We start from the raw sequence: 27,217 nt of genomic DNA on the forward strand, positions 1-27,217 counted from the left end.
AACGTGAATACATTACGTAATTAATTAAGCTTTTTGTAAGATTATTTCAACATCTTTTGATGCATTGAATTTTTCGAAAAAATATACAGGCGCTATTTGACAAAATCTTTTTTCGTCACTTGAAAAATAAGTTTTATTTTCTGAATGTAAAAAAGGGAATTCGACACTTAAAATAATCATTAAAAAAGGTACAGAAAGCTGTAAGGAATATTGATTAAGGAAAATATTTTAAAAAAAAATCTAATAAATACAAATATACAGAATGTTACTACATTTATTCCAATTTTATGTGGTAAATCCCGTACACCGTAGGATGCTGATGTTGAATGAGTTGAAACACGTGACAGCAGCAGAAAAAAACAGTGGTAAAGATAACATAAAAAATTAATAGAAATTTTCGAAAAAGTATTTTTACGAAAAAGTTATTAAATACATACTTTTTTGCTTTGGTCTATTTTTGTTTTTATTAAGTGTTTCAGTTTTTATTTTTCTTACAAATGTTAAGGTTTAAAAAAACGATTGAATTATATCAATACTCAATAGAGCATTTGCTGGTTTCAGATTTATTTTAGAGCCATTTGTAAGAATTTTTAATTTTTTGTTTCCCTATTGTTTTTCATGATAAAAAGTTATTCAACATATTTTTGGAAAAACCATCGAGTTATATTTACAAGACTATGCAAGAGTAATTTATTTCCCATTTTCGATTTTGGCGTATTTAAGAATCAAGGCACACAAATACATATAAGTTGCACTAAAAAAAAAACTCCATTCACATTTCTGATCGGTCAACGTTTCCTAGGTAAGAAACATTATTGTGGCATAAATTCTCTCGACGAGTGTGACGTCACACGGCGGTTGTGTACCACAAGCGCAGTCTCCGCCGGCCGTGAGAGATTGCTCATTTGCATATTGCAAAAAATGAAGGTAACTAACAGCAAGTAAAAAGGTATTTTTTTATAATTTATATTTGAAGCAATAGCTTCAATATTCTTCTCAACTGTACATTTTCATTTCAATCAATTGGTGGAGAAAAATATGAATGTGTGTTTTTAACATTTATTTTTAGTTTTTTATTTAAAATAAAAGAAAAGAAGCAGAGGAAGACCGAGGAAAACATGGCACGATCAGGTATGCCAAATACTTGAAAGTGGTCAGGTTAGGAGTCGTAACAATCGGCGGGTATGTATGAGGAGATGCATGAACGTGGAAGAGGCTAAGAATGTTTGCAAGGATAGAGTGGTGTGGCGCTCTATTCTCTCTGCCTACCCCTGCGGGGAAGCGGCGTGATGGTTAGTTAGTTAGTTAGTTTATTTAAAATATAATCTATTAGTTTACTATTGTCATTACATATTATTTACCAGGATTATTTTTAACAGTTATAAGCTTTTTATTATAATTGTAAGGAGATAAAAGAACATTAAATAATCTATGGATCATAGAGTGAAATGCGGAATGTTTATGTGTTAGGGATCCATTTGAAATTTACCCAAGCTCGTTTGCCTACCGGCCAAAATATTTTGAATATTGTTAAGAAGATAGTGTTTTAGTATTAATTAGTCTTGAAAAAGAAGTGGTTAGCTTCGAAACCAGTAGGCATTAAATTAGGTTTTGATAAACTATTTATAGTGATTTTAAAACAAAGTTATATATTTTAATTATAAAAGGTTTTTTTTTTAAATTCCGAACGAGCGAATCGTACGGAGCACAGAACTAACCGTTCGTGTTATGGGTTGTGAGATATGACAATACCGCAATAATACCACAAAACGCTTTAACTGATAATACTCATATATACATATCTATCACCAGTGGCGTGCACAGATATTTAATTAGTGTAGGCAGTAGAGAACAAGATGGAGACCTTGGGAGAATAAAAGAGGTGTCGGAAGACCCCAAAAGAATGGTACGATGACATAGTCGCTAAGGGGGGTAGAAGCTGGCTGTAAGCAGGAACCGAACGAAGGAAACGAAAAGTAAGGGAATAGGCCTTTATCCAGCAGTGGGGGACAGAGGGCTCATGAAGAAGAAGAAGAAGTAGTAGAGGTAGGTAATAAGGTTAGATAGATACTACTTACTAGGGCAGGCAGTAGAGGTAAGTAGTAAGGTAAAAAAGATGAACTTACTAGTGTAGGCACTAGAATAGGTAGTAAGGTAAGCTAGGTACTACTTAGTAAGGTATGGTAGGTACTGGTTGCGTTTTTATATGTCATGCGGGTAAGTTAGGATAGGCGCTGCTTTTCGGCCTATATGGAATGCACGCCCCTGCCTACCACCATTCTTGTGCAAACAACATAATGTGAGTGTTTCTGGTATTTATTCAGCTTTTACTTCATAAAATCCGTGGAAAATCGATAAGAATATCCTTGTTTAATCCATGAATTGGAATTGTTAAATCACGTATTACGAGTCAGTATTGGTACAGTGGAGTACCCAAAGGATCTCCTCTATCTCAATCCGTTATGGTGCATATTGCACAATAACAATAACAGCAGTGGATTGATGCAGCTTTGTTTTAATAGACTTTCAAATCACACGAATGCAATTGATCGTTCTGCTTGATAATTGCGATATTTTGTGCCACAAAGTATCTGCGTAAAACATTTAAAAAAAAGTAAGATTAATACCTCACTTGGCCTGGAAATAATCTATGATAATATTCATCCAGAGCAAAGTGCTGTATGCACCTTTCGCTGTTGTATAAATATCAGCGTTTTCAGTATGATGCCGTAGATATTATTTTTATCAGGCGCCACGTTATGTCCCTGAACGTATTCAAACACATCAAACAGTGCAGGATTAAAGTCTCGCAAAAAAAAAAAGTAATCTGTTTTTCACTTCAAAGCTGTGACCTCACTAGCTGTACCTTGATATAATTAACAACCGTGATAACGACGTAAATGTTGATGTCCTAGCCTGGTCTATGCTGTGCGGATAAGGGAAAAAAACGAACTAATATAAAAGACATATCGCTCACTCCTTTCAACAACGTCATATATCAAAAATCGTCATTTTCAGTTGTGCTCATGCTTTCGGAATGCTCAGAAAATGTACTATATTCCAGCAAAAGCGGCATATTTTTAACTTAATATTTACCCGCTACAGGGCAGAAAAGGTTGTTTTTGCATTTTGAAGAAAAGGTATTGTTTAGTTGTTTTTTTAAAATATATTGAATATTTTTAAATGGAGAAAAAACCTTCAGGTTTTACCTAAAAAGATCTGTTGCACAGTAAAAAGTTCAATAAGTGGTTAGATAATTATTTTTAATACATTGTATTATATTTTCAAACCTTAAAAACCATTTAACAACACCATCAGTTGGAAATGTCGACGAAACTCGATCACTGGTCAAATAAAATTTATCTGTAAAAAACTGTATAATTGTTATTTTATTATACTTAAGCCACTTAAACCAGCCTATGACGGTCGTGAACCCTGTAAATGCCCAGACTTCCATATTATTTCTTCGTCATCTTTGTTAAGATGTCAAAAAAATATGTTAGTGTTGTTCAAGAGAATGGATCCCTAATATAATGGCCACCGAGCGGAGCTAGGCTAGACAACCTTGACACGCACTAAAGGTCGGCTGTCGGGCCAGTTAGGAATTCCCCGAGAACGTTCCTTCGAGTAGATCATATCTATGGGCACCGTGATGAGACACATCGATTTCTGTAAAGGTGGAGACTGACCGGAGCATTTCGTCGTAACGTAACACGTTGCGATGCGAGCATTCGTATAGTCAGTACAGCGAGCCGAGCGCTCCATCCATAGTTTCGGATGCTCGGTGGTGCTCGCCGCGAGCGATGTTACGACGTTATGTTACGACGAAATGTTCCGGTCAGTCTCCACCTTAAGAACATCCATCGTCGACGAATGAAATAAATAATTATCATGTTCTTCAAACCCTTATCCGCACCCGATGGTGCATAGGGCACTGCATCATATAAACAAAGAGTTATATTGATCGTTAACACATGAAGGAAAGGTGATCAGCCCTCCGCTTCAGGTACCAGTCCAGGGTAATATTGAATAAATATAAGAGTGAAAAAATCACTCAGTATGATGTTAGTAATTTAATATTGCATGTTAGACCTCTTAATGCATGTTTGTGCTGCAACCCCTAGTGCATGTTGGTGTTCGGCTCGACCGTTGTTACAGCGTGTAAAGTGATCACTTAAACCAGCCTATGACGGTCGTGAGCCCCGGAAATGCCCAGACTTCCATGTTCTTTTTCATCTATGTTGAGATGTCAAAAAATAATATGTATTATCGATCTTCCTATAAAATCTTGAAATGTTTGCTCTCTGGTACATATCAGTTATACAATAAAAGAGAAAAAAACGAATATTATTTTATAAAAATATAATACATACACGTGCGTCGTTATTTTGCTAAAATACTCCCACCGAAATGTAGGAAAAAAAGGCACATAAACAACGTATGCTGGCAGACTGATTAATTCCTAAACATTAAGTATAGATTGATATTAACTTTGGACTGTCATGGCGAGTAAAATATACATATATTGGTTGATATTGACAATGAAATAATAGCTGATAAGTATAGGAAACTTGTTTGCTTAAAATTATAAGTGTTACCTACGGATGTCAAGTTTTGATATTCGTTTTGATCATACAGCGGAATCAAAAGTATTAATTAGATTTTAGTTTGTACTGACTTTCTTGGTGGAACTGTATTTAATATAATAAAATAACAATTATTAGTTTTTATCCACATAATCATTATATCTCCCTCCTTGTACGAATCCAAATAATATAATAATAATTAAATGAGTAAATTAACATGAAAATATGAATAATAAAGCTATGATATACATAGACAAAATATTTTTTTTTCATATTGAAAGCATTGTTAACTTTTTGGTATAGTAATATATTGTGCAATACCACTTTGAAAAACACTACTTCGTGACTACCGGTTTTGGAATAATCATTCCATCGTCAGATCAAATGTAGACCAAAGTGAAATTGTTACGGTCTGACATTTATACAAAACTAAATTGGAAAGATAGAGAGATAAAATTAATTAATAATAATGGGAATATTTTTCAAAGTGAACTTGTAGTTAAATATAATTGGTTATTTATTATGGGTAGGTCTTTATTAATTGCTCTATTTGTTTTGAGATTTTCTAGGCTGATAAGGAGAGTGTTATATTTATTAATTTAAACTTCATGCACAGAAAAAAATTGGCAGGTTAATAGCTAAAAAGCAATATCTTTCAACCAATCAAAAACAGACTAGTGATATTGATCAATACGTTTGATATTATATATAGCTGTTTGCAATAAGAGAGCAGATAATACTTGGACCTTAAAATAAAACATTAATAATAAGGAGGGCAAAGGAAAAAGGCAGTTTAGGGAAGGAGGTAGAAACTATGGGAGGAAGTTTGATGGACCATACCACTAAGTTAACAATGCTTTTAAAATACAAAAAAAGATAAGGAGAGTGTTTTGAACTACATAGTTGTTATTTTATTATGCAAAAGTATTAAGTTTATTTCAAATATCTATGCTGTTTGGTCGAAATCTAATAAAAAACAAACTTTATTCACAAAATTTTTAAATAAAAACAAAAGTCGCAACGAGTCGAGAAGGCGACACGTTTCATTGATGAAGACATCGAGATGTGTGTGCTGTATGCACGCTAATGTTGACATCCACCTTGAGACAGTTACCTAATGAAAAAAGGAGGACAAATTATAATGAAAATGTAGAATAGCCGTACTGGTATACAGTTTTTTTTTTCTTTAATTATTTTTAAAGCAATGTAAACGATCTCATTTGAATACAAAGAAAATTGAGTAAATATATATATTTATATACATATATATATACATATATATATATATATATATATATATATATATATATATATATATATATATATATATATATATATATATATATATATATATATATATATATATATATATATATATATATATATATATATATATATATATATATATATATATATATATATATATATATATATATATATATATATATATATATATATATATATATATATATATATATATATATATATATAATATTTTCAATGTGTTGCTTTGTAATTAAAGTTTATTCTTAATTTATCTTTATAATATTTTTCTATCTATCTATCTGATTCTGACAGTTCAGAATCTTATATTTTTTCTATCTGATGACTTTTGTTTTATTCAGCGCGACGCATGCGACATCTGGTGGTAGATATGTTTTATGTAGGTACTATATGTAAGTACTTAATAAAATGTATAGGTAGGTACCTAGGTATTTTATTACATATATTTTTTTATAAAATATTACCCAATATTCTTGTAAAAAAAAAATCACACAATTTGTTTACGAATGCGTCAGTTTCACCTTCTGATAACACCAAATAAATTATGTAAACTGAAAATCCGTCTAATTTTTCTTTAGTGAAATTACATTAGCAAATATACACGAGCAAAATATTAAAATTTATTCGTTTTTTTTTCTTCGAAAATACAGCATGTAAACAATAAATTATATTTTTTGTGTGTTTTTAATAACGAGTACATATTTCTTTGTTATATTCGACATGTAATTCGCGTAGTTTTTGTGATATTTTTTTACACGCTTACTTAAATATTTTTCTTAATTTTCTATATCATAGGTGTTTCAATTTGAGATGAATCGTTTTGAACACGAAAGAAGATGACAGTCTGAGCATTCTAGAACTTACAACCTGCGACTTGTCTGGCTCGTGTGATCACTTTAAACCCTTGTGTAACGTTCACTATTCTGCCCATTATTGAACATTGCATTCATTTTTAAAGATGTATTTAAATACGAGTGTGCATGGTTGTTAAGATTCCTCTCGAATTAGTTGTTATTTGGTAAATTTTGAATTTTGGTTGAGAGTAGTGCATTTATTTGTGAAATATATATCTCTAACCGTTATTTTCATCCAATAACGCATAGACCACTACATCTCGTCGACGAAGCGTTATCTATATCGTTGATTACGTGAAGGTCTAATCCATGGTAATTTTAAATAAATATCAAAGTGAATTTTTGAAATTTATTTTGACCGCCTCCTCTGGGAATCAAACCCAAGACCTCTAGTACGGCAGCACGCTAACTAATACACTATCGAGGTGTCTTATACAATATAGCTTACTCCAATTGAACATAGGTAAAACTCGTTCCGAATTAGTTCATATGTACGAGTATTATTTATTTCGGTCGTAAGCCCTGGCATGGTAATACTTCTGTCTTCATTCGTACAGAAACTACAGATGCCTCATCTCGAGTCGAGACACATAATCTATTGTTATGTCATCCGTAGGGTAAATAATCCAGTGCCCAATGGACATAATAATAACAGTACAAAATATTTTCTAATTAAAATGTAACTTTATTTAAAATCACTATAAATATTTTATTATAACTTAATTATAATGTCCTCCGGTTAGCTTCGAAACCGGTAGACATTATAATTAAGTTAAAATAAAATATGATAGTGATTTTAAAACAAAGTTACATTTTAATTATGAAATGGAAAATCACCAAGTAAGTGCTTCAAATATAAATTATAAAATATTTTGCAGTGAAAATTTCTATGGGCTTATCAATTTTAATGCAGTCAATTATTTTTTAAATGAAAGGTAAATTTATTCACTCATTTCTGGTTGTATTTAAGGGTCACAAGTCACATTCATTTCCGTTATAATTAAATCAAAACGGAATTGAATCAAATCGAGCCAGTGTGAAACAAAAAGCTTTGCAGTTAATAGAAACGTGTCAACGGTGACGGTACTACACGCGAACAGTAGCTACAAGATTTGAACAGCTGCTACCGATTATTTAAATGCTAGTCCAATAAATTTAGGTTTGTGTTATTTCATGCAAATGAGCATATCAACAGAAGCAATGTGATGTAATGACGAACGCAAAAAAATTATGCAAAATTAAATTAATTAACAAATGAATTAACAAAAAAAAATCGTGTTGTAAATTTGAGTTATGTTTCAAAAACCCATATTTCATCCCCACATTGTTATTTTTATTTTTATTTATTTTTATTTTTTATTTATTTTGGATTTTTACAGCCACTATAAAAAAATATACAACAAATCTACAGCCTATTAAAAAAATCCACCGATAATGCTATTCTTATGAAAGTAATGTTGGTTGGGGTGAGTGTGTGTGTGTGTGTGTGTGTATAGTACCTATTCCATGTCAGCATAAATCATCCATAAATCATCGTTATTCAAGGAGATTCAGTGGGTTAATTATTAATTTTCAATCTCTAACTATCTCGCCGCTTCCCCGCTGGGGTAGGCAGAGAGAATAGAATGCCAAACCACTCTATTTCTAAGAGATTTTATAAATTATTTTTGGAGACTCGAATATGTACCGGAATCAACTTTAATTTTACTTAAACCAATTTACAGTGGTTATATTTTTTTACAGTGGTTAATATAAATTTATTATTAAGGAATCCAACAGCAGTGCATATATTCATCCTTAAAAAATTAATGGTTCATGGATTTTCAATATTTGGCAGCATGGTAAACTTTACACAAGTGTATATATATATATTATATATATATAGTGATAACTTTAGCTAGCCCCTTATGCACCTTTGTGTATAGATAAGTATCAGGAGTACATGATAATGAAAAGGAAATTTTTTGTCCAATAAAATCACTTGACATTCAGTTGCAACTCTCAGACAAGAGGAGAGGTTGCTAAAGACGATTTCGTTCTATTTTCGACATACCAAAAATGTAGGTGCATTTACAAGATGTAAGTTAAATAATTCTGAAATCGTTTGATTTGCGCAGAAATTAGTAATTTCGTTTGAACCATAGCTACAATTAAAAATTATTTATTTGAAAATAACCAAGCATCGCTGGTTATTTGGTCACTTATCATTGGTTATCTGTATTTCAAGACGAAATACCATTGTTAATAAAAAATATGATGCAACGCATCAAATTATTGGAGAGTTAGCTCTTTTGTCTGATAAGGCATATCGCTCACTCCTTTCAACAACGTCATATTAAAAAAATAAAGATTTTTCAGGAGATCGTTTCTAAAATTAAAAAAATTAATAAAAATGTATTATAAATTTTTGTTCATGCTTATAGATTGTGCCATTTTACTATAACATCTCCCAGCGATACATAGCTTGATTATTCATATTTCCATGTTAATTTACTTATATAATTATTGTTATAATATTTGGTATTCGTACAAGGAGGGAGATATAATGGGAGATATAACGATTCTAGAGTAGAAAGTGAAGGCGGGATTATAAGACCAGATACGACTGCGCAATTCAACAACCAGTCAAGCGAGACTTTTGGGAAATTTGTTGTTTTAAGAATTAAGTACTGTTCATACATTTTTAATACTACAACTACTAGTTTAAATCATATGACGTGTAACATTTTTTTTGACATCTCAACATAAATGAAGAAGAATATGGAAATCTGGGCATTTACGTTACTTATGACCGTCATAGGCTGGGTGAAGTGATCACTTTACACACGTGTAACATTTAGCAATTCTACCCATGATTGACAAGCACACTACTCAAATTCTTGGAACTTCTAGATATATCGATCAAACTCGAAACACTAGAGATATCTATGGTGGGATTAGGGAAGCTTTTTACTAAGCAGAAATATATTCATTTGTATGTGAGGTTCGAATCCTGGATTATATTCACATACTTGAGAAACGCTAGAAAATATCTGTTTTATTTTATTTTAGCTTATAATTTGACCAAGGAATTTATTTACAAAATTTTGAGTGTGTTCGACACACTCAAAATGTTGCATATGATGTGTGTTTACTTCCGAAATATGTATTGAATTGAAAAATACCCGAATACTTTTTTGGAGTACTGAAAATCTGTCACATACTATACATTACTTAGTTAGTACCTGAGAAGCATAATACGGTAAGCGTATTTCTTAGGATTTCTTGGTGTTCGCTCCATTGTATTTTACGTATTCTTTCGACCCGTAAAACTGTATTTGCAACAAAAAAACACAATAGGTTCCATTTTCTAAAATTACACTGCGCAGCAAGATAAGCATTGGTCACGATGCATTTTAATCTAAGAGAAATGCAGTAAAAAGCCACTGGAAGTCATGTCATTGGCATTTACAGCTTAATGGTCTCAGGTAAAGATATGTATATCACCGCAGCTAGTTGGAACCTACACCATATGTGAAGCATATATACCTATGTTTCATATAAAATATCAATCTTGTGTTGTGGTCAAAACTTGTACTAAATAAACGTACATTAGCAAGCTTCTTGCTTCAAAGCAATACTTTCCAACCAACTAAATATAGACTGGTCCTGTGAATGAAGATGTTTAATCCTTTCAACTCTGACCATTTTTTCCCATAACTGATCAGCTACTCTTATCAAAAGTATGCCACGTTTTTTCTACCATTAAAATAAATATTTTGGTCCCCTTATTTTGGGACACTCTGTCCGGCAATTCGTATGACCGTGTTAATTAAGATTATTTATTTATTGATTTGGCGTTTAATTTGTAGAACTCCAGTTTAATTTATGTATAAATTTTAAATCAAACACAGATTTTTTGAGTGTACTAAGTTAGTAGACTCAAAAAACTTAGTAGAATCAAAAAATCTGTGTTTGATTTAAAATTAATACATAAATTAATTAAGATTAACTGTATTTATCTGAAATATTTTTTTGGTAGAATATACTTGGGTGATAGAGAAATCAGTGATTAATATTATACCTGCGCCGGGCCAGACATTGTGGCCCACGGAGCTGCCTACTAGAATCGTACGGGCCAGAATGTCTGGCCTACAGAGTGGTAAGAGTTAAACATTAACACACATAACTGTGAAGTTACAAAGAGCAGATAGAGCTTATACGAAGAAGAAAAAACAAATAAAATAAATTTCGGCATGGTCAAACAATCACAGCATTATAAATTTATAAAACTGTTAATCTCTAACGAAGGTGGCAACGGGAGTAAGGTGAGATTCAGGTAACAAGTTGAGGAGGATAAGTAGAGAAAACAAGGAAAGGGTTGTAATGATGGACAGTTGAGGTCATATTAATCGGAAAAGTCCGTATAAAAATACGCAATCACGGCTTTAAGAAGTTCATAATACATAAAAATATATTACATTATTTTTATGTATTATTTCGTATAAAAATACACAAACACGTTAAAAAAGGGTTTTACGACATTATTATTACAATTTTTTTAAATGTATTATTAAGGTATAATAGTAATATTGCCTTAAAACGATGAAGAAAACACTTGTTTTTATACCACTTGAGTTTATTAATGACGTTTTTATTCAGACCTGACGGTGGAAGTTTAGCTTCCGAAACGAATAATTTTAACGTGTCTTACCACAAAGTAAATGCCGAAACAAATAAAATAATATTGCCTCCATTATTTCTTTAATGGGAGAGTATGTCAAGACAGACGAGTGTGGCGTTCTAACCTCTCTGTCTGCATCTGCAGAGAAACAGCTAATTGTAGTAGTAGTAATACGGCTGTCCAAATTTAAAACACAGTAAGGGACATTTTTTTTGTAGTACGTTTTTTTGGATTTTTGGACTAAGTAGATTCTATTTAGTCCAAAAATGCAAAAAAAACGTACTACAAAAAAAATGACCCTTACTGTGTTTTAAATTTGGACAGCCGAATAGTGATTGTGATCAACCTAGTATGGGTTTGTTTATCACTGGCTATTGAATAATGGCGGTAGGAATATTTAACGATTATTTATCCGCGTCTGTGTTGTGTAACAGGCGATGGCATAACAGTCGGTGATCTACCGCCCGTACCAAGGTTCGGAGAAAGTAATTCGTGATATTGCACACAGAGAGAAGGAAAGGCTGGACTCGATGCATTCAAATATTTAGACATGAACAATACCAGAAGTGACAATACAATACCGTCAAATGAAGGCTAATAAAAGAAAACAAACGAATTGTTTCGAATACTGTTTTCCTTTTTTTTTGTTTTGAATATTGAAAGCATCAACTTTGTGGATCATATTGATATGTTATTTTGAGAAATAAAAATACTTTGTTTTTGATCCACTCACGTTTTAATTATCAAGTAACTAGTTTCGGAAACAACCTGTTGCCCTCTTCAGGGTTTATATCTTTTATCTTCAGTCATAAATTAAACCCTCAAGAGGGCGACAGGTTGTTGTCGAAACTAGTTGGTTGTTAATAAAAATGTGAGTGGACCAAAAAAACAAAGTCTTTTTATTTCTCAAAAAAATATATTTTACTTCATTTGAAGATATATGTAATCTTCTAAGTGTGTGAATAACAACTATGTGTGTAATTTAAAAGTAACCATAATATGGCGATTGAAAATTTACTGTACTTTCTTACTTTATTTGAGTATGTTTGTCCGCCTCCGTGGTGTAATGGTTAGCGTGTTTAGCTACCGTGGTAGAGATCCCGGGTTCGATTCCCAGGGGGAGAGGGTGAAAATAAAATATTGGTGATTTTACACTCTAATATTTATTTCACATTACCCCGGACTGGTACAAGAGACGCGCAGGAGTGAGCTTGCCTTTACCTAAGTAACGATCAAGATAACACTGCGTCAAGACTATTGGGTGCGGAAAAGAGTCAGAAGAAGGAGAAGAAGAACTAAATTTCTAACCATCGCACAGCTTCCCCGCAGGGGTAGGCAGAGAGAATCTAACGCCACACCACTCTGTCTCTGCAAACATTCATCGCCTCTTCCACATTCTCATCTCACATACATACCCTCCTATTTTTTCGACTCCTAACCTGACCGCTTTCAATCCCATATTTAAGAATCATGTATTTTTTCAAATCGATATACTCGGGAATCGAATTTGGGACCCCATGCGTCATAAACATCGTGTTCACCGTTATTTGAAGATATAGAGTAGCCGATGAATCTCAAAAAGCATTCTTAAAAAAATATTATGAACTCACCCCAACATCGCCAGGCAGGAACTGTATGGTAGGTGTTGAGCCTATTTTTCCCTGAAAGACAAAACAAAACATTGATCAGTTAAAATTAATCAAAAAACAATAACCTAGATGGTTTTTTTCAGAATATGAGAATTCCAGCATTAAGGTATTACTCACAATAATAGAATGCGTCCGGCAACGCTGAGCACCAGACGTCGGTGCACGACCATTTTTTAAAAGAATATATTATATTCAGGTTTTTTGTTTGCTTTTTAGAATACACAAAAAATATTTTAAGTCCTTAACTTGTTTTATTTTCAAAATCATATAAGTACATATTTATTTCGAAGAAAAACTTATACAAAAACGGCGTTTTAATATAAAAATTAATAAATAATAATAAACCCTTATCCGGACCCCAGTGGTGTATAGGGCACTGCATATAAACGCAGTGTTATCTTGATCATTAACACATGAAGGAAAGGTGATCAGCCCTCCGCTTCAGGGTGATTTTGAATAAATATTAGAGTGAAAAAATCACTATATTTATTTGACCCCCCCAAGGAATCGAACCAGGGACCTCCAAAATGGTAGCCGAGCGTGCTGACCATTAAATATAAAAATTAAATCGTGTCAAATATTACCCGGGTTTAATGAAAATTAAGTTGCGATTTATCGAATACTGGGCCTTAAGTCATTGAATATATTCCAGCATTGGATTAATTGATTATTTTCTCTAAGTTAGAAGCAAAAGTCAATAATGCCCAAATAAAGTTAACCTAATTAATTAACTGCGTTCCAAAAATAACAAATTATGGTAACTTTGAATAAAAATTTTAATAATATTCTAACAGTATGAGTTTACAAAAAAATATCCGCAAATATATATATTTTTTAAAAACAGCGAAATACGCACATATGTATGTACTTATATTGTTATGGCAATAAAGATAAATGTGCGTAAAATATTTACATTAGTGCCTTTTCTAATCAAAATAATGCGTAGAAGTATAAAAAGGCATATTAAATAATTGTCTAACGAAAATAAATGCTTGTTATTACGTACAAACCTAAGAACGTAAAAAAGTTTTTTCATTCAATGTTTATCATTTAAATAAAATGACGGATTAATTCGTTTTACATCTTTTCTTAATAAAACAGAATAATAGCAGTTCTGTAAAAAGTTTTTGTTAAGTCATATTAATAAGAAGTTTTGTCAAGTAACACTTTTTTGGTTGTTTGTTTTGAATATATAATAATTTTAAGAATTATAATATATTTTGTCATTGTATGTATATCACAGATGACATGCATGATTATGGAATGAAAAATATTTTTTAAAAATCGGATGATTTAGTAATAAACGTGAAGAGAATACAGTGGAACCTCTCATAACGAGTATAATTCGTTCCCGAATCTTACTCGTTGAGCGAAACATTTTTTTAGTACTCGTTATGAGAGGTGCTCGTTTTAAGGGGTTTTACTGTAAATATACCACATTTTATTTTTAGACTTTGATAACTTAAAATCACTGAAAGTGTTAATTTCGGCGGTAGGTGTACAGTCTGTTCAGTTATTTTACCTCTAGTTTTTTTTTATTTAATTTTTTTTTAAATTATTTATACTGCCCAATAAATAATTTAAAAAAAAGTTCATAGTTATTTTACCTCTGGTTTTTATTTTTAATTATTTATACTGCTTAATAAAAAAAGAACAAAACTAGAAGTAAAATAATTGTGAACAGACTATAGTTTTGACCATTCCCCACAGATCTTAATTTAGTTTTAAAGTCAAACAATATCGGACTAAATAAGCGAAAAATCATCTAAAATAAAATATTGGAATATTTTCTGCCGTCAAAATATGTCGCATATCGAACCGGACGAATAAAGAGGTCCCACCGTGAAAGCTAGGAATATTCTGACCGACTAGCCACTGCACTGTATGCGGTATAATAGCGCAAGGAACATATTAGTTCACGTGGACCCCCGCCTGTAACCGACACCGCAGCTGCTGCACGGTACCGGAAGTGTGATAACTCGACTCGGCAGGTAGTCGTAGGTAGGTTCCACAAGTTCTACTGACCAGGAAAACAGTTACAATACTATCTATCTGGCATAGTGATAGTGGCCAATCGGCATTATCGCGTCAACTGCCACACTGCAGTTGAGTTTAAAGTGCGAATTTAAGTATCTTTGTACGTAGCGACTATCAATAAGGCTGTAAATGCAGAATTGATCAACGGCGACGTAAAAATGACGATAATTTATAAACAAATAACATTTCTCTAGTTGCCGGGAGCCTTTACTGCCGACTGTTACATTTTGTATTATTTTTAATATCTTAACAGTTAAGTAATATACTTTACAAGTATCTATAAACAGACCATACTCAACTTATCTTTATTGTTTTATTCATCGAAAATTACATATACCTACATACTCGTATATCAGAATTCCAGAAACATATTTTTACATATAATAATAATAATAATAATAATATAAAATAATAATAACACATGTAATCAATGGAGACATGTAAGTCACATAAAAAAACCAGAATTTAGAGTTTTGGTCGTAAAAAAACACCTGATGTAATTTTTAAGGAAATTATGCTTGAAAATGCATTTTTCGATGAAAATTCATATCGAACGCCCAATGAAAAAAAACAGCATTTTCGTCAGTCAGCGAATATCCAAAGCTATTGTTTAAAAATATGTGTTAGAATATTTTAAATAACGTTTTTCCCTTTAATCTGAAGCACCCCATCCCCACCCAATCGTGTTATAGCCTGCATCGTATTGACGCAGTGTAACCTTGACAGTGAATTGCGTAAGGGCTGGGCGTTCAACCCTGCGCATCAGGTACCAAGTGGTATTAAATAAATAGTGAATAACCATTCAATCCACTTTGATAACCCTACGAATCGAATCCGGGATCACTAGCATGGCAGCCAAACGCCCTAACCGCTACACTAATCAATTATTGTTAAGGAAGTAATTTCAGCCGCCCAAAAAATAAATAAATAAATCAATTGATTTGATTTGCATATTGGATACATATAAAAAGGTACATTAAAATTAATAGCAAAAATCGGTTAAAAGAAAAACTAAATTCTTGATATTTTGACCAACATAGCGGGGAACAGTCCATTATTAGGTAATTACCGTGGTCTCCAACCATGAAGCATTAAATTTTATAGTAAAATTATAACTTAAACCATTAATATTTGCTCCGTACATAGAAATGTACAATTTCGTAGGTTCTCGTTTATGTAATCAGACTATGGGTTGCGGTGATGTAAGGGACTTTCTGACCATAGAGTCGCGAGATCGATTCACGATTCTTTAATCTAGTAATGTCTTATGTAACGAGTTCATACCACTAAATGGTTATTTATCGTGTCCAACTTTAAGCACAAATACATGATTTATGTACCTACTCGATGGGCTCATAAATGGGCGTTTTCTATGAAAATAGCCCAGATATCTCAATAACCACTGGCTTTACCAATACTCACTGACCGATTACGGAACTAAATATTTTTATATTACTCTGAACTCCCTTTTTAGGCGGTTTCGAAATAACACGATGTAAAAAAAATCACACATTTATTTAACATATCGTAACAGTAATTTGGAATTTCCTACATCTCTCGCACGTACAATACTTACCACTCAGTAGTACTATACGCAGAGAAGTATGTATACGGAAGGGGGCTACATAGGTGATTTTTTTTTAACCTTCGATTTTTCTATAAGTAAATTTTAAATAAAATTATTTAACTGAATTAATTTTTACTCAAGGAAACCTATCCACCATATCATTATTTTTATATCACTATACTTTTTTACAAGTGGAACGCATCTACCGTGTAAATGGTGACTCAGTGTCCTGTCAAACCGAAGTTCCTTGAATGAACGAAACCATAATAATAATATATTTGAATAATTTGTATAGCGCCATTTTCGTAAAATACTAGATTTTAAAAAATTCTAATTTTCAACATGCATATTTTTTAGGGAAATTTTGCTTAACCTTTCCTGGAGTACAATAATTGATATACGACTTTGGGGCGCAGGTTCTTTTTACATACTTTTTCCCATGAAATCTATATATTATGAAGATGTAAATTATGTAAAAAAAATAATAAAACTCACCATCTTTAGGTTTTATTTTATTACAAAATTACAAACAAACATCCAGAGATGTCATTGCTATATAAGTTACATCGTACCAACTCGGCTGTCCAAACTTAAAACACAGTAAGGAACAATTTTTTGTAGCATGTTTTTTTTTGCATATTTGGACTAAGTAGAATCTACTTAGTCCAAAAATGCAAAAAAAAAACTACTACAAAAAATGTCCCTTACTGTGTTTTGAGTTTGGAGAGCCGAACTGACAGACGGACTTCGACGTTTAAAAACGTCGATACTCCTTTGTAGAAAATTCGCATCGACGTTCATTTCCGTCCATACTCCTGGAAAGGTTAACCTAGCGAATCGTAACTGAGATTTTTACGGTTGTACCGGCTTGAGGTTTTTTGGATGATGATGAGTGTGTAGTGAATTAAAGTTGCCAGTATCCAATTGTAATGTGTGCCCAGCGGTGGACGGTGTTGGCTATTGGCAACACCATCCGAGAACCGGTCGAACTGGCCGAAGTCAGCTCGGTTATATACACATTGGGTACACTATTATCTCTCGTAGCAGGCCGGCTACCAGGCGAGCAGCGGCGGGTATAGGTCACGCGGCGCGGGAGGTCAACACCTTTTACCCGGACCCGACACGGCCGCGGAGCAAGAAAGTGGATTCGACAATAAAGGGGAAAGGAGAGAACGATATCCTGTATTTCCGTTTCAAAATAACCTATTTCTGTCAAGAATTAACTTTTTTTTCGAGTAGTAGTAAAAACAAACACTGTAAAAGTTTGATGAAATATTCTATACGCGGTAACGCCAAGTCGCTGGCTTGCCATCTTAAACATACAAACTTTGGTTGTCTTGACAATTGTATAAATTGCAAAGGTACATTCTTACAGTGCTCAATTAAAAGCTTAGTCGTATGGTATACAGTTTTTAAAAAAATATTTATTTTAAAACAATGTAAACGATCTTATTTGAATACAAAGAAAATCGTGTAAATATATATATATATATATATATATATATATATATATATATATATATATATATATATATATATATATATATATATATATATATATATATATATATATATATATATATATATATATATATATATATATATATATATATAAATATATAAATATATATATATATATAAATATATATATATATATATATATATATATATATATATTATATATATATATATATATATATATATATATATATATATACATATATATATATATATATATATACATATATATATATATATATATATATATATATATATATATATTTGTATATATATATATATATATATATATATATTTTCATACCGATAAAAAGGAAAAAAATACGACTTAACCGTGGCCTTCAGAGAGATTCATCATATAAATAGTAAATGCAAATAAGGTAGTTAAAGAGATATGAGGTGAAACGGTCAAATGTCGAGTTATAATCTACATTCCACAATAATATCATAAATTGAATTATAGAATTGACGTACTTTTATCATCGCGTTATTTAGATAATTGTAGATTGAGCGGATAGGACACTGCATCGAGTGAATGCTGTTTATCTTGATAATAAATTAGGTAATGATAAGGAGGTCAATAGTTTCAAGTGATACGGTGCGCCTTCTGGCACTGAGGCCAAATTGAATGCACGTACTGACGTTGCTTCACTGCAGGTATGCTACTTAACCGAGTAGTAGGCAATGGATCAATTCGATGTCCCCGAGAGGTTAGTAGTTTGTTGATACGGTAATTATTATTGGGGGCACTGATAATGAAATTGTAAGGAGTGAAATAGATAAAAGAATCGCCTTTGTGCCATCCAGACAACAGAGATAAGAAAGTGACAACGGAAAGTCATAAATATTGTATGAAATCGACTAGAAAGCAAAAGTCAATATGTATATAATATTACCAACATTTTTTTTGTTCTATGGATTTATTTACCTTCGGGTATTTAATTTTTGCAATACACCAGCGATATATTAGGTCATTATCCATATGATTAAAAATATATTCACTTACTAATTCTCTCCATTATTACTGTAAGTTTTACATAAATACCACTATTAATAAATAGTGGTATTAAACATGTAAAGCATAAATTAAAAATACATTTTAAATTTAAAAAAATAATGGATATAATAATTGAAAAAAAAAACAAATATATATTACCCACAAATCGAACAAAAATAGGTATCATTACAGCCTACATATCACTAGTTAGCTTCATTCGAACCCTTATCCGTACCCCAATGGTGCATAGGGCACTGCATCATATAAACGCAGTGTTATCTTGATCGTTAACACACAAAGAAAAGGTGATCAGCCCTCCGCTTCATGTACCAGTCCAGGGTAATATTGAATAAATATTAGAGTGAAAAAATCACTTATATTTATTAGACCCCCTCTTGGGTATCAAACCCGGGACCTCCAGAACGGTAGCCGAGCGTGGTAACCATTACACTACGGAGGCGGACAAATAGTTAGCTTAGTATCAGCAAATCATGAAAAACGTAAAAATAATCATTTTCGTATCGGTTTTCTTTTGCCAATTTTATCATACAGCCACACAGAAAATAATGATTTGAAATAATCTGCAAGCAGCGCGGCCACGAATTGTGATAAAATATTTAAGTAAGCAAATAAAGTAAACATCAATTACAGACACAAATATATATATATATATATATATATATATATATATATATATATATATATATATATATATATATATATATATATATATATATATATATATATATATATATATATATATATATATATATATATATATATATATATATATATATATATATATATATATATATATATATATATATATATATATATATATATATATATATATATATATATATATATATAATATATCAGTTCTTTTTTACTCGCACATCTGACTGCGAGCAGGTTCGAATTTTGAATTTGCAATTCGGATTAAAAAGGTGGTAAGGTCAATGCGCGCAACACAAACTCTTTATTCACCCTGTGAGTACGTTTCGGCTACATCAGATGACATTTATGGAACAATATTTCAATGAGATACAAGTTTTGCTACAAGTTGCTGTCATTATTAAAAGGCGTGGAGTCTGGATTAAGCAACTTGTACTTATTATTTATTGTAAGTAAATGTATCCGTGTCTGAGAAGGCACCCAGTTCCCACCTAACAGAACGAAGATGGCTACGTGCAGATCTATTGCGTTATGGATTGGACAATCACTTAAATGTGAGTAATCCCAAATATTCCCAGACGCTTCTACGTCACAGAGGGATTGCATTACCGTTGCACCACATACCATATTACACTTCTTACATAAACACGTTATATTTCTATTGATTAAAACATGGCACGATCAGGTATGCCAAATACTTGAAAGTAGTCAGGTTAGGAGTCGTAACAGTCGGCGGGTATGTATGAGGAGATGCATGAACGTGGAAGAGGCGAAGAATGTTTGCAAGGACAGAGTGGTGTGGCGCTCTATTCTCTCTGCCTACCCCTGCGGGGAAGCGGCGTGATGGTTAGTTAGTTAGTTTTATATTGATTAAAATCATTATAATAATATTCCTTGAATACAATCAGTTATTGATGAAAACCAGAGGTGACAACAGACATTGTTTTTTTTTTAATCCGGAAGCCTCTTTATTACAGGCTTCTCTCCTGATACTACTAAGCAAATGTAAGGAAAAATACAAACACACAGACCAATTTAAAATAAATATTTATTATATTAATTTTGGAATCGACGGGAATCGAACCCGCTTCGTGAGCTTACGTAATCGAGCGTCAACCCAACTAGGCCATTACATGAAGTAAAGATGATACCTAGGTCATTTCGATCTTAAGTGCGCTCATAATTTATGAAATTAACAAATAGTCAGGTTTCAAATGGAACACGGAATCGAACCAGGAACCTCAAGAATGTTAATTGATCATGCTATTAATAAGGTGGATATATACATAAGAGAAAAAAATATTCATGTCACTTAAAAAAATAAATGATAGAGAAGGTTTTTGTGAAAGTAAGAAAAAACAGTGTTTTAAATTCGCCAGTACCATATTTTGACGACACAAATAAACTGTCGAATAAAGAGACTACATATAATATTTGCATAAAACCTAACTTCAATTTGCGTCACAAAAATTACAGGAAAAGTACTACGAGCAAAATATTGTAATATTCATAAAAAAAACATACATAAATTAAAGCGACATGAATGTCAATATTTACGTTTATATATACGTGTATATATATATATAAATATATATATATATATATATATATATATATATATATATATATATATATATATATATATATATATATATATATATATATATATATATATATATATATATATATATATATATATATATATATATATATATATAAACATTAATATAAATTTAACTGTATTAAAATGTAATGTCATCGTTCTCTGATAATAACAACAGACACTTTTGTGAGGCAATATTAAGAATATTCAACCTTTCCATGCAGAATGCATTGACATTGAGGGGCTTGAAAAAAAAAGAATCGAAGATTTATTTTAAAGAATTCGGTTTTTTTAATTCGATCGCTTACGCCTACATAATATCCGAATGGCTAGTAATTTTCTTACGTAGGTACTTTATTATTTGAATGCACTTCAAGTTATAGAGTGATAGGAATATACTAAATATAAGAGAAAATAAATAAATATATACTTGAATGGACGACTAACGACTTAAATTGATTAAACTAAGTGACCAGACAATGTACCATTTACCCTACTTATTAGGTTTTAATGTATTGAAAGCACCGAAGGAAATTGACACGGCGTTTTTAATTAATCACTTAATCGCAGGCGATAAACACTAGACAATTAAATAAAAAACATTAAATAATCGTGTGGATTTTCCCGATGAGAGATAGCGCAAATTGAACGACACTATCAAGTATTGATGAGTCACGGTATTGATAATGTACATAAATGTAAACAATATGACGTACGCAGAGCATCAGCCCACCTGGGCTGTTGGAATTTAATATGATTTAGCTACACAAGCAATAAAAGCGGGTTGCACTCTCGACACAATATCGTTCACACAATTCCTTCAGTGGTTCATTGGCCAACAGGCCATTTTTTTCAAATTGGCAAAAAGATTGTTGTCCCGTGGTTAGTGTCGCGGACTCTTGAGTCAGAAACTCTGAGTTCGAACCCACCCTATAACAATTGGATACCTATTTTTAATAATGAGCTACTTAGGCTCACAGAAATAGTATGAAATTTTAATATTTTCGTAAATAATAAAAACACAAATATTTCTCTTTTAAAAAAATATCAATAAATATATGGCTTACATTAATTTTTTATTGAATTTATTTATTTGAGAGCACTGAAGCGCTGGATTTATTAAACCATTGCGGGCAATGTATCAATATATATGTTTTAGATGTCTCAACGAAACATCTTTTTAAACGAAGGGAATATCGGGAAGATTCGGGATTCACAGGATTTACAACCTGGAATTGGCTGGCTTAAGTGATCACTATATACACTGTGTAACCTTCATTTACTAACACATTAGAAATTGTATGGCATGCACTAATTTTACATAGCCTAAATTCTTCGAACTTGTACACAAAGCGCCCTTGAGGTAGTATTTTATGAAAATTGCGCTATATAAATTATACAAAATTATTATTATCACTACCACGACATATGTTATAGAGTAAACTGATAACTGACTGTCGAAATCTCCCATCCTTTCCATTAATTTAAAATTAAAATTAAATTATAAATTCAAAGCCTTTTCAAGCAATATTCCTTTACATTCTTCTTCTGTGGGTTTAATTTATTGATTACATTTGCCAATTGAATCACCAGATTATAATTAAGTTCGTATTATAGTATATATCGTTAGATACAGTAAATAAGAAAATTCTAAAGCGCCCTTCAGGCGGTATTTTGTAAAAAATGGTGGTATTTAAATTAGCCAAATACTTTTATTATTATTGTTAACCGACTCAACCAGGGTGCGAAATTTTGCTAGTAATTTATTTATTTTCTAAGAATCGAAGCCCTTTAATTATAACACTGAATATTTTGTGCGCAGTAATAATTTCAAGCAATAACTTTTTTACCGAATATAAATTTCATCTTAGCGAGCGAAGTTCGCTTTGATAAATCACAAAATATGTTACGTAAATAAGTTCAAGGTAACTATACAAACTTAATCTTCTTCCTTTTCTAATCCTTATTCACACCCAGTGGTGCAAAGGGCACTGCACAGTTTATAAGAAATGTTATCTTGATCGTTAATTACATGAAGGAAAAGTGGTCAACCCTGAGATGAAGGTGCCAAGCCCGGGTAATATCAAACAAATATAATAGTGATTTTTTAAAGTTATTTCGACCCTCTGGGAATTAAACCCGGGACCTCCAGCACGGTAGACAAATTCGTTGACCACTTAACTGTGCAGACCTATTTACCCTACTTATTAGTGAGAAATATCTTTACCAAACACAAAAAAGTAAAACCGACTTAAATATATCAACAATTGTTACTTTATTATTACTTTTATCAAATACTATTATTATAATTATTAAACCATCATCTGCACCGAATGGTGCATAGGGCACTGAATCAAATAAACGTTATCTTAGTTGTTAACACATGAAGGAAAGGTGATCAGCCCTCCGCTACAGGCACCATTCCAGGGTAATATTGGACAAATAATTGTGAAAAATCACTTTGATTTATTTGATCCCTCCTTGGGGATCGAACCCAGGACCACCAGCACGGTAGCCAAGCGTGCTGAGCATTACACTATTTAAATATGCCTACCTATAAAATTATATGTACCATAACTCAACGCAAAATGATTTTTGGTACAGGGAGTCGCCACCCTAGATACTATCACTATTAGATATGTGTTTTTCTATGTCATCCGTAAAATTTGGAAGGTTTCTCTCTCTCTTTTATCGATACCAATTTTAGTCTAGCGGTGAGAGATATGTTAATGTGATCCCTGTACAAAGACAGGCATAACGATAAATAACCATCTAAGACACGATATGAAACTGGTACTACTACTACTACTACAATACGAGATATAACGTACTCAGAATACCGGATACAGCAACGATGCAGTTAACCTTTTGTGAAATACCAGAGTATGAAGGCGAATAAATGTAATATAATATGATATTTACTATTATTATTTTATAAGTCACAAATACAGAGTCTACTTCAACACTAACAAAAAATATTTTTATTATTTAAAGCATTTATTTTGTGGTTAGTAATTTAATGTTAGTATAAAACCACTCACCGAGATTTTTGTCTAACGGTTTCGAGACGTATCCGTCTCTTCATAAGAACAACCACTATAACAGCATCTAAACAATACTGCATGTCACTACCATAGCACTATTCACACACTAACAAATACACAAAATATTAATCACGTGCAAATTTTGGTCAAAATGTAGTAATGTTTGCATGCTATTGTAGTGATTGTCCTGACGAAGAGACAGGTGGGTCTCGAAACCGGTAGATACAAACAACAATATTCATAAGGTTTACGTAAGTATAAATGATACCTCCAAAAACTGTTACTAAAATATGTAATAAATCCAAAAATTCAACTAACAATAAAATACAGGCATCGTCAATCGAATCATTTTCCCGGTTTAACCGTTAAGCCGAATAATCGACTAGTCGCCGACTGCCAGCAAGTAAGTGGGCAAATTATCCGGCAAGTCGGTGCATCTCTGATTACTAATACTACTGTGTATTATTGATTGATTTGGCGTTTAATTTGTGGAACTCCATTGTAATTTATGTATTTATTTTTAAATCAAACACTGATTTTTTGAGTCTAATAAGCTAGTTACGGCATTTTCAAACGAAACAATTGTCACAATATTATTTTTTGTGTTTTTTTTAATAAAATACAACTTAGGATACTCAAAAAATCTGTGTTTGATTTAAAAATGAATACATAAACTATGTATCATGGTTACAAGAAGCAGAGGAAGACCGAGGAAAACTTGGCACAATCAGGTATGTTAAATGCTTGAAACCGGCCGGGTCAGGAGTCGAAATAATCGTCGGGTATGTATGAGGAGATGCATGAATGTAGAAGAGGCGAAGAATCAAAAAACTGTTACTAATGTTACTCCAAAAAAAATGTTATGCTCTACCTCCAAAAACTGTTAAATTAGTAACAGTTTTTGGAGGTATGGCAAAGACAGAGTGGTGTGGCGTTCGATTCTCTCTGCCTACCCCTTTGGAGAAGCGGCGTGATGGTTAGTTAGTTAGTTAACATTTAAAAGAGTATGGGTTTCGCATAATAGACATGAAAGGCGAATGAGGTGTCACTTCGCTCACTCCTTTCAAGAACGTCATAAATCCAAAATCGTCAATTTTTTTAGTTGTGCATGTTTTCGGAATGCCCAGAAAATTTACTATATACCAGCAAAAGAGGCATATTTTAAACTTAATATTTACCTGCTACAGGGCAGAAAGTGTTGTTTTTGCATTTTGAAGAAAAGGTATTTTTTTTTTTTTAAGTATACTAAATATTTTTCAAATGGAGAAAAAACGTTCAGGTTTTACCTAAAAAGATATGTTGCATAGTAAAAAGTTCAATAAGTGGTTTGATATTTATTTTTAATACATTGTATTATTTTATAAACTTTATATTGAACTTTTTATTTCTCCTGAAAAATCAAGTTTTTTTTATTTATGACGTTCTTGAAAGGAGTGAGCGATTTGTTACTGCAGACATTTAGACCACAGAAGAAAATAAATTGAAAGGAATACATTTCAAGATCAGCGTCAGATTCGAGAGATCGTAACGGTTATAATGAATGTACAGGGGGTGCACAAAGTTTGTTCACACCCCGCGCCGGCACTAATGCGTGTCGATACGAGGGGCAGTAGGGCGACGAACCCTGGTCGCGGCCGGGCGAGCGGCGCGCGCGCCGAGCAGCAATGTGCAGTTCACCGACACCGGGCGGATTCGGCGGCCGTACGAGCGATTCACCCCTTTCGGGGAGGTCGGGTGGTGATCTCCAGCCGCTCGCGACTGGGCGCCATATGACACTGCGCCGAGTTCTATGCACCCGAGAGGTATCGTGGGGTGAATAGGAAATCAAATAAACATGCTGCTGTATTTTTTTTGCATCATTATGCATCGTTATGTAAAACTAACTAACTAAATAAATTTACACACATACAAACACACTATTCCCTTGATTGACAATCAAACTAATCAATTTTTATATGTGGAATTTTCTAATGGATCTATGTTGAGACGTCTAACTTACTAACTAACCGTCACGCCGCCTTCCGCAGGGGTAGGCAGAGAGAATAGAACGCCATACCACTCTGTTTTTGCAAACATTCTTCGCATCTTCCACAGTCATGCATATACACACTCGCCGATTATTCCGACATCTGACCAGGTATTTGACACACCTGATCGTGCCAAACTTTCCTCGGTTTCCTATGCTTCTTTTTCCAACTGCAATCACCTCATATATTTTTTACCGTCCTTTCCTCAGTCATAAGTTCCACATATCCAAACCATCTAAACGCACCTTTCTTAATTTCATCGTTAATGCTTATCTCAGCATTCTTACCTTATTTCGCCATTCGAACTTATTTTAACATATTCTATCCACTCCGCAAAGGAGACATAGTTTTAAATATGACTTTAGTCTTATTCTTCTTCATCTATGTTGAGATATAAATAAGAATTGAGTAAGCACTGTTCGGAACTGTGATTCGATACTTAAACCGGCCAAGAGACGAGGGAAGGTGGTGCCAGAAAGGCACAGCTGCTTACAAATTATACCCTCCTGGTAAATCTCGACCGATCTGTTCTACCTCCGGATACGTTTTTATCCGCTCCGCAAAGGAGACATTTTATAATTTTGAATTTATCCTTATTCTTCTTCATCTATGTTGAGATATCAATAAGCACCCCCCTATGCACCGAAATATCTTGTTGAAAACTTTATATACCTCTCAGATCATAGTCTATCACTTCGTTCTTCCCAATAAAG

General features: G+C 32.4%; 1 protein-coding gene across 2 annotated transcripts in view; it reads right to left on the minus strand.

Moving 5' to 3' along the window:
- The window catches only part of Su(Tpl) (Suppressor of Triplolethal), a 113,232-nt gene that overhangs the window by 75,963 nt on the left and 10,052 nt on the right, over positions 1–27,217 (minus strand). For both annotated transcript variants that reach the window (XM_088261653.1, XM_088261652.1), the window contains exon 2: positions 12,998–13,048. In XM_088261653.1, the coding sequence (XP_088117779.1) occupies positions 12,998–13,048 (51 nt within the window). The remainder of the gene's footprint in view (positions 1–12,997; positions 13,049–27,217) is intronic.

Source organism: Brachycentrus maculatus, unplaced genomic scaffold (genome assembly GCF_059751285.1).
Source record: "Brachycentrus maculatus isolate JH-2025_06_01 unplaced genomic scaffold, ASM5975128v1 h1tg000163l, whole genome shotgun sequence".
Classification (NCBI taxonomy): Eukaryota; Metazoa; Arthropoda; class Insecta; order Trichoptera; family Brachycentridae; genus Brachycentrus; species Brachycentrus maculatus.